Genomic DNA, 17,938 nt, shown 5'->3' on the forward strand with positions numbered 1-17,938 from the left:
TAGTCTGTAGTATGTGGTGTTTTATTTACTGCCCATCTCTTTAACAATATAACGCACATAGGAAATTAGGGAATATGCTCTGCAAGGATGCTGCAGGTTTTTTTACTCAACATGTGCTGCCACCTTTAGTCGGTGTACATACCTACTCTTATGCACAGAAATTGCTGCTTACAACCTAAGTCTAAAACCCAAAACTTGCAGCCTGCAAATTTGTGCACTTGTCAAAATATATTATATTGCCACTCTTAATTGAACGTGCAGTTCTTTAAAGTTTAGAATGTTGCCAGTTGCCAGCATACAATCTGGATAAAATATCAATGTCATCAAATCCAATCTCAAGAAATTTTGACCTGGTGGTTTACACAACACCAAATTTATTTAATACTAGCTGTTGCCCGCGACTTCGTCCGCGTCAACATAGTATAATAACAAAGATGGATAGTCCGCTAACAAATATGAAAAAAGTAAAATATAACCTCCTCCTTTTTGGAAGTCGGTTAAAAAGTAGCCTAAGTTATACCTTACTACATCAGCTATCTACTAAAAAAAGTCCCGGCAAATTAGCTCCAGCCGTTTCAGAAATTAGCCGGAACAAACAGACAGACAGACAGACAGACATACAGACAAAAATTGTAAAAAATGTTGTTTTGGTGTATGTATCGTATACATACACCAAAACAAACACTCCAATTTTATTTATATGTATGTATAGAATGTATAGAATTATAGATGTATCGATAATTATTAATAATTTAAATCCAAGTTTAACAGTATGGCATATTATCTGCTTTAACCCTGTAACGGTAGATGTTACACTAAATTTAAGGGGTCGTGTGTGTGTTTTGTGTGTTTTCAGCCTTCATTACATACATTGTACACTTTTCTTCTGAAAGCTTGCATAATTCCGTTCTGAATATTATCTTCGCAAGTCGCTTCTTCTTTGTCTCACAGAAAATCTTATTTAAAACTTATCTTAGTGTAAAAATATTATTAATATTCATGGAAATTCCCGGTAAAGAGTTTCGACAAAGGTGTCACGGTTTTATGTTCTCTAACAATATTCCCCTAACGTTTAAACTTGGATTACTCTTTACTCTGTGGCTGTGAATTTTAAATTTCCTTTGTAAGCTCAGTTCCCGTGTAGCTTACACAGAAACTTGGTAACTTTTCAGCTTTAAAAATGTAATATTTAAAGCGTTTTAAACGTAAGGGTCTGTTTGCACTAAGACTAACTCAGAATCTAAAATTAGCGGCTAGGTAGTGCAATATTGCCTTTTCTTTACCATGACTTCAACATATTCTGCTAAACGAAACATACAGTGGGTCTGGGTAGTCAAATTATTATACTCAGTGTTAGATTTTTACGTAGATTCGTATTGCTTATATTGTTACTTGTTGCCGTTCTTCGGAAAACCAAAGTTTACCCAGACCATCGTTATGTCTATTGTGCCCAGACGATGCGTGCTAAATAGACGTTCGCTAAAACATCGGAATATTGGAAGGAGGAAAGCAAGTTTAAAAAGCAAATAAAATTATTTGTATTTTTTTTTATTATAAAGCTAAAGGCATGACCTTATTATGACACAATTGATTCAGATCCTCCAGGACAATTACCAGTTTGTTGGCCGCACGCGACATGAAAATTTTGATGATAGCTGTGTTGTTGAAGGACTCAAAAGTCCTTCGTCGGTTACTATATGGCGCGAGATTAACCCAAAGGACTACATTTGGTTAAAGGAACCATGGTCGACTACATTTGGTTGAAGGAACCAAGCGTCAAGACCAATACCTGCGAGTTTTACAAACTCATCTCCATCCCCAGATGGCTGAATAGTCTCCAGACGGCACCTGTGTATTTATGCAGGAGTCTCCACCTTACCATAAGGCTAAAAAATAACAACTTTTTAAAAGATAACAATGTTAACATAAAAGACACCAAATTTTTTTTTTTACAAGCGAGCATAATATAATTTGGCCACCGACGCGACGGTAAATAAATTTTTAGGAGCAAAATATGGCGATACAATTAGCGTCACAATCCTGCATCGCGAGTTTTCTAAGTGCGTCATCATATCATCATTGATTTCAGCTGTCGTATACGATAGCTGAAATCAATGATGATATGATGATAATATTATGATATGAAATTAATCACGCGGGCTTCGGCCTGGCTGAGCATACAGGGTCCCATACATTAACAGTCCACCTGCCTGACAGTCATTGACCGTCGATACAAAATCTACAAAATCGTCAGGGGAACTGTCATGAGTCTGTGGTCTTCTCCGATTAACTGCCGGGCCACGGCCTGCCGGCGAACTGTTAATGTCTGGGGCCCTTAACACCTCGCTCTGTCGGAAAACTCAAAAGATCTTCCTTTGCCAACTTTATTTCCTACAGAGGCATACCCTCTCGCCGCTATCGTTCAACAAAAATTTCTTCTATTACTATACAAAATAATTAAATAAGTATGTAACAATAATATGAAGTTACATGCCAATTTTAGCACACACGACCCTGGGGATACGTAGACCACTTAACGTACTATTTTTCAGGCTTTTATAAAAAGAAAATATCGTGGAAATTGGATACCGAATTTTATTAATTTATTTAACCTTTCCGTAATTGGTATGCCGATATTAAATAGCCTCAAACTTTCTCAGGCTCGGGTATTCACACTGATAATAATATACATTTGTGAAAGTGTGTTCGTCTGTCTATCTATCTATATCTGTTACATATTGTAAACCGCTGAATCAATTTGATGAAATTTAGTCCATACTATATATACTTCGAGAACAAAATCTAAGTTATGTCCATGTTATGCCCTGGCCCCTGGCCCCTGGGAAAGGATTTGTGGTAAATATACGGTTTCCGTGTGATCCATGACTTCCAATATGACGACGTTGCGGGAACATGATAAAAACGAAACCAAAAATTATTATTATTATTGATAAATTAGTATTGGAATTTAATAATGCTTAAGACTGTCTTCATAGCGCTTTAATACTATTTTTATAAATGACCTCAGAGACAATTACTGCAAAATGTTACTTGTAATGTTCTCAGTCCAGACGTCTAGGAACTAAAAATAGTCTAGCTAGGTTCAGATAACATTAAGGGGACGACTAACCCAAAATTGACAATTTTATAAGTCATTTTTATACTTGATGAAAATAAGCCCTGAATTGTTTCATTTTCTAAACTTAGATACTACATTACATTTCCAAAAATTTTATCTGAGCGAAAACATGATATCTTAAAATTTTCTCGATAGAAAATAATCACAAAAACGCATCAAACTTTCACGAATTTTTAATATATTGCCGTAACCGTGCATTAAACTAAGTTAATATTTTAACACATTGTATATAATTCTATCATTGAGACACTGACCTGGCGGATTTTTAAAATGTTGTATATTTATCCAGTCATTAAGAAAAAACTGACTTGGCGATGATTCCACGTCGTCCTTTTTCACCTGGCATATTATGAAAGACGGGCGTGAGTGTACAGAGAGAAGGACGATGTTTGATTTTTTTGGGTTAGTCACCCTCTTAATAAGGTAGTTAGTCTGTGTGGGTAGTTCTCAATGAATTTTGTTAACTTAACTACCTACTCTCGTTACAAGTTTGGAGCTAGTTTTACAGCCTATCTAATATATCTAATATCTTTGAACATCTTTAAAAACTCAAAAATATCGTCAATCTATTTACTGGTTTATTGGGAACCCTAAATTTTTCCGGGGTTCAAAATATCCTTGGTTCTTTCCCGGGTCCCAAGAACAGGAAACAGATAGACGGACAGACAAAGATACATTCGCATTTTTATGAGGTTAAGAATTAATTAAAGTCTTCAAATAAATAATAAATAATAATTTTATTATTACTACTTATGCTGAAATTATACAAAATATGACCGTTGAGTTATTTTATTGAATCACACAGTCATTTTCTTTCTCCTCGTGCGGACTATAACAGAACAATAAAATCTATTACTTTTTAAATGACTTGAGTTTTAATACACATATAGTATTTTATGGCACAAACATACAAGAAGATTGTATTACGTGGCTCGTAAAAGTTATAAAAATATCTGCAATATTACATCCATACGAAAATCCAAAAATTCTCTGAAATAAGCGCGCTGCGAATAAAATAGGGCTTCAGCCCAGAGTTTTTCTCTGTCAAAGTTCAAAAACGAAACTTCGAAACCTAATATGTATTCGAAAAATAGTGAAGGATACTTTTTATTCTTCGTAGTTTGTCCGGTACATTTTTGATGTAGTCAAATAAACGAAAGCATCTTGGCTAAAGACAAAGCAAAGTAATAATTAAGCATTTTCCAAAGTCAGATTTAAATTGCAGATTCACAAAAGCACCATTTTAAAAGCCCACACAGAACTCACTTTATTATCGACTTCCAAAAAGGAGGTTTTCAATCTTTTTGTTGAGCTATAGTTTTATTTCTAGAAGTACCTGTAATTTATTTAAAATATCTATAAAATATATTTCGCTTTCCTAAAAATTCTGAGTATTTATAACTAATGATACTTACTATATTACGTTCTTGCACATTTAGTTGTAATTTGTATTCACCACACAAAAAATAAAAGTCAAAAACCGACTTTAAAAAGGAGGTGTTCTTAACGTTTACATCAAAACAATGAGACGTTTTTATAAAATATGTTGTCTGTATATAAATAAATAAATATATATCAATTTACGAACTCCTACTACCAGAGAAGAGCGAAACTATACCACCGTATATGAGAGTAAAGAAGCTACCTAGCAGCTCCAAAATGTATACGAAGGGCCCATCTCTTGGCTTGTAGGTCGAATCGTCTTCTACCCCATCATCTTCGAAGCCAAACGTCTCAATATTGTCTTCTTCTGTGGTATTAGCTACTACATTAGCCTTATCACTGGGCAGATAGCTGGAGAACAGCGTTATCTTCTCTGGCTTTCTGTCTATCTTCTTCAAAGCCTCTGGTGATAGTTCTTCTACGTCTTTCGTGCTCGATATGTCGTTGTCGACCATGACATCGGTGTTTTCCTCTGGCTCGTCAAGAATTTCTACATCCTTCCATGGGGCTTTGGTGGTTGATGCTGATGCTGTGGCGTTGCCAAAGCCGAGGAATCTGCAAGTAGAAGATAACTCTTATTAGAATTGTTTGTGTTTAATATTAACTATTTATTTGGAGAAAACTAGGCTCTTTTATCTTAAAATCAAAATCAAAATATTTATTTCTAAATAGGTTACCAAAGTTAACACTTTTAGAATGTCTACATGAGGCCTACCACCGGTTACACCAGTCTTAGAATAGAGATGAAATGTCTAAGACTTTAGTATTTTCTCTAGGACTTTATTCTTTAGAGGGCAGCGTGGTGTAGCTTACCACCGCCTGCTCCGGCAGCCCGCAGGAAGAACCCTGCTGGAACACCTGGAACATCGGTCTCAGTACCTGTATATGGGAGAGGTGATTCTCTCGGCGATATTGTTGGCGATCTGGTGGTACACGTCCTGCTGGTGCTGGTGGGGCGGGGTGGAGGGCAGCGTGGTGTAGCTCACCACCGCCTGCTCCGGTAGCCCGCGGGGGGAACCATGCTGGAACACCTGGAATGAAGGATTTGGTTAATCAGATTTATTTCTTCTTCAATTCAAGAGCGCACTGTTTTTAAAAAAGGATAGTCTACGAAGTCTGATACTATGGATGACCTTGGTAAAAATAATAAATTAGCAGGCTTCGCATTACCACCAAACTTAAACACCAAACGCTAGCAGTTTTTTTTTTTTTATGAAACAAGGGGGCACACGAGCAAACGGGTCACCTGATGGAAAGCAACTTCCGTCGCCCATGGACACTTGCAGCATCAGAAGAGCTGCAGGTGCGTTGCCGTCCTTTTAAGAGGGAATAGGGTAATAGGGGAGGGTAGGGATGGGAAGGGAAGGGAATAGGGGAGGGTAGGGAAGGGAATAGGGTAGGGGATTGGGCCTCCGGTAAACTCACTCACTCGGCGAAACACAGCGCAAGCGCTGTTTCACGCCGGTTTTCTGTGAGAACGTGGTATTTCTCCGGTCGAGCCGGCCCATTCGTGCCGAAGCATGGCTCTCCCACGTGTAAAATTTTAGTTTCAATAAGTCACTTTGTATATTTTTGCGTAGAAATTAGCTACGGTGGCCTGCATGCTGTGTGCAGACCTGCATGCTGTGTGCAGACCTGCATGCTGTGTGCAGACCTGCATGCTGTGTGCAGACCTGCATGCTGTGTGCAGACTAAATACTGCATCGCTTTAGGATACGAATTATTGTTTCAATTTTCAACAAACATACCATTCCAAAGCATCAATGTAATAAATAAAATAAATGTTCAGCAGCCAATGCGCGAATCTATCAATACACGTAAAAAACGACAGGAAAATAATTATTGAAGTGAATTAAAAGAAACATGGTTTCATTACATAATTTAATTGTGATGTTTATGACAGTGAGTTTGGGAACTCGTACTTCCCCGAGTCCGGACGTCCGAGAGACGACGGGGGGCGAGGGGCGGAAGGAGCTGTACCGGCCGATTCCGCTTCTCATCAATCAAACGGACACCAGCGCCAGAAGTTCGTAAACGTATGATGTATTAACCCGAAATAACATTAAACAATGAGTTCAGTGAACGTTCCGGAAATTTTTCGACCTAATTGATTTCTCTGTTTTGTTGTTGATTGGCGCGAGTTCAACATTTTTATTCATCTAAAAAAAAACAACAACGCCGCTAAATTCTGGACCGGCGCAGTGATCATGCCGTCTCCAGAGTAGACATAATTATAGAGTATGCCGACTTAGAACTGATGTTGAAATTTTTAAATTTGACGTATTATGACGAAAATCGTTGCTAGGGTTGTTAACTTGTTACCTACGAATTTAAAAATATGACATATTCGATGGACGTGTTCCTCTTTGGTCGTATTGTTGTTTGTGTTTTGGCACATGCGATTAAAATTGTCAGAATCCAATTTTGAAATCTTTATTTTAAATATTTAAAAATAAATTATATCAGCCAGCGCGAGGCACATTCCGTTCATAATCCTAGTGAAACCCGACGAATTTGACAGATATTGAAACCTGTCCGTTTCTTTGCAGTCGAACTACTGGTCGTTATGTCTATTGTGCCGTCTCTATGTTTTGTACCACGGAATATATAACACTAGCTATTAAGATACACTTAAATGCAAGTGATCGAACATGTCATTGTGAGCGCGTGCTACATTGGCACGGCGCGGCCGGCCGGCGCATACTAAGTGCTCATCATTGTCTTCGATTGATAAGGACGATGTGATGGGGAGGCCATGTGCTAAAATGATCAAACCTTCAAGAAAAGAGCGACGCCGCCACCGTGATACGGTACGGTGCAGCGCGCGCCCCTATTCTGGTGAAACTTCCGAACAAAATTTGTGTCCAAACTTAAACGAGGCATAATATGAAAATACATATCAAAGTCGCGTAATGCAAATATTGTCATGTATACCGAGGAAACTCTCCCGCTCTCTCTCTCTCTCAGGTCTCCCGCTTTATATTGGGGAGGGAATCTGGAATTCTTCCTACTCCTCCTATTTTCTTCTGATTAATTTCGTTGCGGGTCCCAAGACAGCTTTAGCATGTCCCTCGGGCTCCCTGAGATCATATCAAAGGGTTTTCGTGGTTGGATGCCGCTGCCGATCCTGGCGACACAGGAGATACAGTGGTGGGAATGTGTGGTGGGCCAAAGCCCGTTAAAAAAAAAAAATTATACCGAGGAAATTTTATCTATAATAAATAATATATAAAATTTCCTCGGTTTCTTTTTAACCGACTTGAAAAAATATTTAATGATTCTTTTTCAATCTTCGTCTTAGTAACAACAAGAGAATAATTTTTTCGCGATCTTATTGGTTAAGATGGACCTACCCTGGCCTTAGATTTAGAGGTAGCATCTATCATCTTCTCGGTGATCAGCGATTAATTTTGGTTGCAGAACTTTTAGCAAAGTTGTCACCACTTTCTACGACGATGAAATCGGATATTAAAAATGTGGCAACTTCGGTTAATAATAATTATTTCTTTTCCGAGTGATCTAAGGAACTTCTTTTGGCTGAGGAGCCACGTACGACTATAACAAACTACCCCGCACGCATATCCCTAAAATTCCTCAAAACGTACTCGCAGAGAATGCGTACATAATTGACATCTTACACCCTAGAACATAATAAATAATCTTTATTTCGTGTACGAATATTTCGAGGGAAATATAAATTCGCAGTGTGTCTCGTATGAGGAGGTAGGAATATAACGATACACTTACGAATGCCGGGCCACCTAAATGTTACCTTTATTAAATAATATTGGTTCTTTTAGTTAGCGGACGTGCGTCGACTACTGAGCTGGATCCCTATTCTCGTGGCTCGAATATAACTCGAATTTGAAACATAAAAAATCTGAAGGCCTGATATGAGCTAATTGGTAGTATTGTTACGATAGGGCCCCGAGTTTCAAGTAGTTTCGATTGCAGGCTGTCACGCTTGAGGCAGTATATTGGCGCGCTTTTGAGATAGCCCTCGCTCGAATTCGAGGCATGAGAATAGACACGTCATGAGGTTACAGCTCATATAACCTAATATAGGTTAATAATAATATAGGTTATGACCACAGATTTTAGAAGTGACTTATGGAGCCCAGTCAGCCCACGGCTTACGCTCGAAACGACATTCTAGTGATGAGAATCGCATTCTGAGGCCAGAGCTAATGGCAGTATTGTTATAGGTTATGGAAGCTCCATTATTGCTAAATGACGTTTATTGAGATGTATACGTACAAATGAATTAGTTAGCCGCTCTAAAGTCTATTGAAGACGGTGTCTAAGTTATTCTGCATGTTGTACTCACGGTCGAATACATTAAAACTTATTCAATTAGAAGGCTCTACAAATCGCAAGACTTTTTATTCGCTACCTGCATAATACACCTGCATAATAATATGGTTATAATATGGAAGAAATCGCACAAAGCGGTAAGGCTGTCAATTTGCGCTCTTTCAATAATTTGTTTCTTTTTTCTTACTTTGTATTTTTATGTGTGCAAATAAAGAGTTTATTATTATATTGTGAACTTATTTCTCTGGTATTCTACTCCATTTTTTCCCGATGCTAAGCAATTGCTCCCAGTAGGTACTAGCTGAGCAAAACATTAATTCATTGAATTAAGAAGTTTTTAACTTTAAGTAGTCTTTGAGACAACATCTTATCTACCGTTACCAGTAACCAAAAGTATGACGCACATCACGGCGTTAAGCACCTGTATCATTATCAAATGTAACAATTAACTCGTAAAGAACAAAGTGATGTAATTTAAGACAAGCGATTAAAGTTAAAAGTATTATCAGACATTTTAATTACTGGATAAAATACAATGTATTTTTAATTAAAACTTATATGGAAGACTATATTTTATTATTTTTAACGGTTGCAACTTGCAAATACTATTCTTTATAAGTAAGTACTTTAAAGTTTAAAACAATTATATTGTGTATCTTGATTCTTGTGTAAATAAAAAAATATATCAGCTTCTCGATAACGGCTGAAAGTTAGAATTTGAAATTGCCGCCTTTTCAGTAATAATTATTCCCTCACTACATTAAAAATGTAATCTGTGATTTCCTAGTTCTTGTAAAAATTCTACCATTGTCTTTGTTCCGTTCGTATCGTTTTCCAAAATTACTGTAACCGGATACACGTAGTAAATCAAGACATTATGTGAAATGTCGTTTAATTTCTACATTTCCCTAAGTATGCAAGGCTTATTTCTGGGAAACCATGTATTTTTTTTTAACTTTTTACGTGTCATTATCAAAACTTGATCCCAGACTTTGTCCCTGAAACTTAAGTTAATATACTAGACGGGTGGAACGTAGTAAACTTGCTAATAACATAATATTATACTTAACAAAGTTACAATAAACTACATGACGCCCGCAACTCCGCCGTTTGCGCGACACAATAACAATTGCGCCGAATTTGTTTATCGCGCGGGAACCGTACATTTTCCAGGGACTCAAAGTAACACCTCAGCTGAATCGGTTCAGCGGCTTAAACGTGAAGAGGTAACAAACAGACAGACACACTTTCGCATTTATAATATTAGTAAGGATGTTCAAAATTCATCCAAGTAATCTCATCTCGTAAATTCATTCAAGTACAAAAAATACTTACCCGTATTTGATTGTAATGACATTATGTTTGTCAGAGGATAAACAAGAGAAATTCCAAACCCACTGGGATGATCAGGAAAATCGGTACAAGTTATAACGTCGTCGAGGGCCAGACGTGACGAGAGTGTGCTGGAGGCCGCCAGAATATCGGCTCTGAATAATACATCACCATGTTAGCGTGGTACAAGTCATGCAAAGCTTTTAGATATTTTGGGGATACTGAATATTCCGACCATTGATGCAATTTCTACCTTACTAAACTGTCGGTAAGCTTGTCTTACCATCGAGAGATGTGGCAGCCCCCACTGACATACAAATAATAATTATTATCCATACTGATATTATAAATGTAAAAGGATGTTGGTCTATCAGTTACCTCTTTACGTTTAAGGCGACGAACTGATTTGGTTCAGGCATGGAGGTACTTTGGACGCAGGTACATTAAAGCCGCGTTTTCACTAGGGGACATGTCGCGGAGACAAATTGTCCGACATTTACGTAGTTTGTCCCTGCAACAAGCGGTTTGTCCCTGCAACTTTGTCCCTCGACATATGACTTGTTCATACTTGTCAGTGGTGATTGGTGAACAGTATGTCGTCAGCGACAGGTCCCGCTACCCGTAATGTCGCTCATGTCGTACATGTCGCAGGACACGTACATTACGTGTCGCGCGACTAGGTCGCGAGACAAATTAATGTCCCCTAGTGAAAACGCGGCATACACGTATGACGCGTTTTCACTAGGGGACATTTGTCCATATACGGGGAAAAGACATAGGATACTTTTGATCTGAGGAAAATGTACGTGTAAGTATTAAACGACATAAGGCGCAATGAAACTGCGGACAACATCTATTATAGTACTGTACACGATTATGTCGATCGATATAAGATTTATAACAGTAATAAAACCCAAGATTGCCAATATAAGGATTAGATAGGTAACCTTTACATTTTCAAAACATAACAGTTCTTATTCGAGTACCTTGTAATAAATAACTAATTTGATGAATTAATAATTAATTTAAACATTCGAATCAAAACCTCTGTATGAGAAACGTTTAATTAACATAATGTAGATAACAAAAGCAGATGGTCTCATGCTTGCGAGGAAATCCTACGACAACTGTACATTTTGCCGGGAAAAAGGATCTATCATTGTTTTTTGTACACTCTACAAAAATAATTATAAAACTAACCTATCAGACACGGACAAACATTGTATAACTAATATTTGTATTAGTTATACAATGTCAATCTACACTTTGTATACAGACGTATAGATAACACTTTGGTGTTATCATTCTATACGTCTGTATACAAAGTGTAGATTGCTTGATTGATCTTGCGGCTTAATGGATTTTAGCTTGAGAGGTGTCGTAAGTCGTTATATTCGTGTTGAACTGTGGCGTGACACTGGTTATTTTAAAATTGATTTGGGTTTTTAGTATTCTTATTTGTTTTTGGGAAGAGGAAAACCCGAAGGTAGAAAACACATTTTTGGCAATACTATAGACTAGTAGATGTCCTGTCAAGGTTCCTATCTGTATTTGTTAGCAATCAATCGTCCGGACTCCGGCCTCGACTGAAGGATACAATCTCGCCAAAATGAGAACATCTCAGGAGGAAAGAGGTCAGAGTTTATATTATATTCATGACAAAGACGCCAAATGAATACTTAATAGTTAATACTTACTGGAACTATTCCGTTTAATTACTTTTGTTTTTAAAAATGTAAACACGCAGGTTCACACTGTAGTGAACTAATATTAATAAAAAGACCGGCCAAGTGCGTGTCGGGCCACGCGAAATATAGGGTCCCGTAGTACCGCTAGTTTTTGATAATGTTTGTATGGTCGATGAATGTACATTTATAACGTGTTTTACACTACTAACAACATCATCTCAGTTACTGTCAAAGAAATTTGAACGAAAAGTGCCTAAATACTTTGACGAATACACGTCTTTTTTTAGTTGATCGACTATTATAACTCATTATTTAACTTATGAAGTCTTCTAAGCCGTGCTAGTTTTCCTTTTAAATTCAGCATAATATTTCCTACTCCCGAGTCCCATGAATTTTTTCACTTTTCCAGAAACAACCGTTTAGCTGGTAGAAGGGGAGGACACTGGACTCTAACGATTTTAAAAAACCTTTCCAACGACACACGATGGGGTGGACGCGAAAAAAAATTCATACCCGCTTTGTGTGTAGGGGAGGTACCATAATTTTTTTTTTTATATTTTAGGTACTATTTTGTGCTCTGAGCAAAACCGCGGACAGAGAGACGGGTACAGACGGACAGAGAGACGGGTACAGACGGACAGACGGACAGACGGACAGACGGACAGACGGACAGACGGACAGACGGACAGACGGACAGACGGACACAGACGGACAGATGGACACAGACGGACAGGCGGACACAGACGGACGCAGACGGACACAGACGGACAGACGGACAGACAGACAGACAGATATACAGACGGACGGACAGACAAACTATAAGGGTTCCGTAGTCAATAAGGAACAAAATACGTAATAAAGTAAATTACGTAATAATCGCTTCAATATTTCGTAAGATAAGTTCGCTCAAATATTTTTTTCGTTTTTTCCACGTTTTCCTCTGCTTCTTCAAACAAAAAATTATACAAGGTCCTCTAATAATGCGTGTATGATGAGAACTGAGATTTTTGACGAGGCCTAATGGCAAACCGACTTGTTCAAGTTCAGATGAAATTAATTTGAAGTTTCAGCCCTGAGGACTCCAACGTCTTTTGTAAGGCAAGGTTTAGGTTTATTATAGTTTTCTGGAGTCTTAAAATATAAGACTCCAGAAAACTATAATTATATTATTAGGTAAGTAAATACATAATACCTACTTGGGGGTAGAATTATTGATCAAAATCCTTTCTTAGCAGATGCCTACGTCATGACATCTAGCCGCATGCCAAATTTCAGCCAGATCCGGCCAGTGGTTTGACCAGCCGATCACCATGTCAGTCAGTCAGTCACCTTTGAATTATATTATATACGAGCTTTTGCCCACGGCTTCGCTCGCGTTAAGAAGTATTATTATATACAAACTTTTCTCCCGTATTTTAACCCCTTGGAGGTGGAATTGATCAAAATCCTTTCTTAGCGGTTGCCTATGTCATAATATCTACCTGCATGCCAAATTTCAGCTCGATCAGTCCAGTGGTTTGAGTTGTGCGTTGATAGATCACCATGTCAGTCAGTCACCTTTGAGTTTTATATATATACGAGCTTTTGCCCGCGGCTTCGCTCGCGTTAAGAAGTATTATTATATACAAACTTTCATCCCCTATTTGAACCCCTTGGGGTTTGAATTTATCAAAATCCTTTCTTAGCGGATGCCCACGTCATAACATCTACCTGCATGCCAAATTTCAGCCCGATCTGTCCAGTGGTTTGGGCCACTATGTCAATCAGTCAGTCACCTTTGAGTTTCATATATATAGATAGAAGCAGCAATAGCAGTATGTGGGTATCCTAATTAGTTTGTTGTTTTTGCAGTGGACAGCGTTTTTGTCAATCGCGGCGCGCGCCCAACGCGGTCAATGACACTCACAATGTCAGCTGTTATCTAACACCGCGGCACCGCGCCGGTACAACACGAGCGTCTTCTAGAACAAGCGAAGAATCTCTGTCGTCCGGTGGTCTACCACTGGACCACGGAGATGTCAATCTTTCTCGCTAAAGATAGTATCTCTTGACTCGGAGTCAGAGAGAGAGAGAGACTTGAACATGTTTCCAACGCGGGAATCGAACCCACGACGGGTTCGATTCCCGCGTTGGAAACATGTTATTTCCAAGTTTGGTTAGGACAATGCAGGCTGATCACCTGATTGTCTGGCAAGTAATATGATCCATGCGTCGGATGGGCATGTAAAAAGTCGGTCCTGCGCCTGATCTCTCGCCAGTCGTGTCTGTCCTCCGTCCCACTGGGTTATGAGAGTAAAGGAATAGAGAGTGCTCTTGTGTACTACACACATGGAGACTATATAAAATTACTCCTGCGTAACCTGGCCTGACCTGGTTTCAATGATATTATATATCCTTATATTTTTATAAAAAGGAAGATTACATTATATTTGACTACTGTTTTACCGCGGAAAGAATATATTCCACATATCTACAATAACGGAAATAGAAGACGACAATAAAACTTAGCGAGTAAACCGTAGTTCGTACTAAAATTATAGACACGTTTGAGTGTTAGCTCTCATGAAATTCTACGTTATATTTCCACCGTCACCGTGCAGCGCGTGCTGGGGGTACAAAATACCCCACCAGTTATATCCTTCCAGCGAGGGGGGACGCTTAAATAACTTACGTCTCTATTTGAAATCTTTGGAGCTTCAATACTTAATATTATTTATGAGTTTTTCGTGATGTGAGTTGAAGGATTTTCATACATATTGTATTTTTATTGCGTAGTTTTATGCATGATCTATTTTCGACAGTCTAGCTCGCGTACATTTTTTTTCAGTCTGTGGCACAAACTCCGATTAAATATTTATTGACTTGAGACCATAAAGTTAAACCTAGCGGATTCCGCTAGGTATATTAACTTACTGCTTGACACGCGATAAGTCAATGAAGAAACAAAGTATGTGATTTGACACAATAATGAGATTACGCTACGATTATTGTAACAGAAATAATACTCGCTTTCGTTTTTCTATTGATATAAATGTAAGTAAAGCTCTGTATAGGCTACTATAATGCTACCAATTTAAATATTACTTTTGACTACGAAATACAGAAGTCTAAAAGCACATTGATTTAATTGAATTTTAGTTTGTTTATTTACATTTCGAACACAAGAAATGAAAGGAAGTATACTATATTATTTTCGTATCTTCTTTTACTTTATTGTACTCTCTGATGACCCCAACTCAACATGTAATACTAATAGCTGACCTCTCCAGCCGTTAGTTCACGGTCAGCATTGGTCGTACACAATGGTCGACCTTGTGGCGGGTTCCGCGATAGGTACTGATGATGGTCAGCGTCCACGTCACTATGACTGTTTTAGGGTTAAGATGCCTTTATGAATATTAACTCAGGTCATTATTAGAAGTTAAATGAGGTTTTTGTAGAGGTGTATTAATTCTAGGTTTGTTTTGAACTCTCATCTCCCATGGCTAAACTTTTAATGTTAGGGATATCTGCAACTAACTATCACCAGCGGTTCGCTTCATATTTAATTTAATTTATTTTTATTCGTAAAATTTACAGCTTACTGTAACTACAGTAAGAGCAAAGCAATACTTATAGCAATTATAAAGTTTTGACTAAGATAGTTGGATATAAATATAATATTATTCTATTCCTATCACCTTTTAATCATATTATAAGACCCTCAAAACAATAAGTTGTACTATGAGCTGTTATGACTGTAGTCTCTACATCACCTCTTTTCGGCTCTACGCCTTGTCTCCGATGCGTATGGCAGTGGCGGCTTTTCTTCGTCTACGAGGACGATCTATCCTTTACCACTCATTTCACACAAATTTTAAGTATATTCTTTATCAAACGTGAGCATTATTAAATCATAACTAGCTGTTTGACCGAGCTTTGCTCGGTATTCGATAAAATACGAATAAAATGACATTTTCTAAAAATGATTCCTAGCTAGATAGATTTATCGCCCCCGAAACCCCTATATACTAAATTTCATGAAAATCGTTGGAGCCGATATATATATATATATATATATATATATATATATATTTTATTTCTTTTTTTTTTCTGAAAGGTCAGAATTGTATATCCTGCACAATAATTTCACTTGCTGCCCTTTTGATCTTTTGAGATTCGGCTGAGAAAGTGTACCACTTGCATTATTGTTTACCTGTTTACTACAAACGAGTCCTTCACGACTACACGTAATATTACTTGATTGTAACTTCCGCTGATGAATCCATAAATTTGACGTTTTTGGCTTAACAGTATTTTTATTTCTAGTGTTATTAAAAATCTTTCTTAAAAATGTAAAACGAATTTATATTTAAAAATTCGAAACCGATTAGAAAACATGTTATTGTTACTACAATTTGACTACAATCATAACCTCAAGAGTCAAGCACCTATTAAACTAAAATTAAAAAAAAACTCACCAAAAAAATTAAAAATATTCCAAGAATTCGCGCCATTTTATTGGAACAACTTTTTGAATCTGTCGATATTTTTTTTGCTCGTCCGTCGCAGTTTCCACAGGCGGTACAGGCGCGTACAGCGATACAGGCGGGTACAAGCAGCGCGCGCGCACATCAGCCCGCGACTGTACCGCGGAGCGCGCGCGCGCTGGATAAGGGCGGAGGGCGCGTGCTCGGAGTACAGGATTACAGCCTTCAGACGTGCTGATGTTTTTTTTTTTTTTTTTTTATTATTATAATGCTCTTGTCCCTGATTTTTATTCGGGGGATTTATATTCTGAATACAATTTATACTGTCCTATTTCTACACACTTATCTCCTATTTCTATTTTCTGTTCTGCTATACTATTTACTCCTTTTATTATTTTAACACAATATAGCAAAAATTCTTCCCTATTTTTCTTATCTTTTACAATTTCCTTTATGCTATCAACATTAATTTCTAGTCCTATTTTCATCTCCAGATCATATTTTGGCCTCGAGTATATTGGGCATTCTGTTAAAAGATGTGGTACATCTTCTATTTTATCGGACGTGCTGATGTTAGGTCGATTCGCTATTCTTCGATGTGGTTTCGATGTTGTCACGATATTATGAACTACGAATTTGGGTGATCGAGAAATTAAAAGTCAAATCGAGAAGACCATAACAGCTCGACCGCCCCTAGTAGCAAACAGTGTAAAATGTATCCTCTATCGGTTGTATCACGGGGAGTGCTCTGAGGAATTGTTCGGAATCATACCAACTTTTCACCATCGTCCCACGCGAAAAATATACCATCCTCATCACCTTGATGAAGTGGCAGTCTTCCACCTTGCGTTTCTCGCATAACATTCTGCCGCGCACTGTAAAAACTCTGATACGACCTGCAAAGTGCAAACCTTCAAGAAGAGAGCGTATTCCCTCTTAAAAGGCCGGCAACGCACCTGCAGCTCTTCTAATGTTGCGAGTGTCCATGGGCGACGGTAGTTGCTTTCCACCAGGTGACCCGTTTGCTCGTTTGCCCCCTTGTTTCATAAAAAAAATCGATGCCTGACAAACATTGAAGTAGCTACTCACGGTGAGAAGTAACAAAAACTCAGCTCAGCACTATGATTGGTCAAAACTCCTGAAAGAAAACTAATTACCTAGCTGAAATACTTGCACAATACACATATTATGAACAAATCTATGAAAACGCACCTGAAACTTATTTGTCCTCAATGTGCTCCGTGCAGGAACTTTACAATCGTGAAAAAACAATACCGAGAATACCTGGAAAATCTCCCTTTAGAAGCAGTTTTATTTAAACTACAAATACAACCTCGTTATTTATGGCTTGTTAGCGACATCTTTTGTTCAGTAGTTAAATCTTTTGTTTATTTTCCTAGCGTATGTAGTTCACAAATATTTTCATAGATGGCGTAAATACTAGACAAGTAAAATTTTAATGGGAACTATATTTTCTATCACCAAAATTTATATTTGTCATCAAGTTGTATCACCTAATAAATAGATCTATCGCCACGAAATATTTTCGTTCT

At 37.8% G+C, this 17,938-nt stretch overlaps 1 protein-coding gene across 1 annotated transcript; it reads right to left on the bottom strand.

Annotated features, from left to right (window-relative positions):
- Positions 1-4,653: 4,653 nt before the first annotated feature.
- On the bottom strand, positions 4,654-16,567 carry LOC121727846. The gene is made up of 3 exons (XM_042115874.1): positions 16,377-16,567; positions 5,462-5,613; positions 4,654-5,137 (listed from the first exon to the last, which is right to left on the bottom strand). Exons 1-3 carry the CDS (start codon positions 16,410-16,412, stop codon positions 4,720-4,722), a joined length of 606 nt encoding a protein of 201 aa, XP_041971808.1. The 5' UTR covers positions 16,413-16,567; the 3' UTR covers positions 4,654-4,719.
- Positions 16,568-17,938: the final 1,371 nt, after the last annotated feature.

The sequence above is a fragment of the Aricia agestis genome, chromosome 6 (genome assembly GCF_905147365.1).
Source record: "Aricia agestis chromosome 6, ilAriAges1.1, whole genome shotgun sequence".
NCBI classification, from domain to species: domain Eukaryota; kingdom Metazoa; phylum Arthropoda; class Insecta; order Lepidoptera; family Lycaenidae; genus Aricia; species Aricia agestis.

Excerpts from the sequence above, each read along its gene's own strand:
- LOC121727846 (XM_042115874.1), bottom strand. The coding sequence starts at position 16,412 with ATGGCGCGAATTCTTGGAATATTTTTAATTTTTTTG. Across the intron at positions 5,614-16,376 it reads GAATATTTTTAATTTTTTTG|GTGTTCCAGCATGGTTCCCC; the intron begins GTGAGTTTTTTT and ends CCTTCATTCCAG. Across the intron at positions 5,138-5,461 it reads ATCACCTCTCCCATATACAG|ATTCCTCGGCTTTGGCAACG; the intron begins GTACTGAGACCG and ends TTCTACTTGCAG.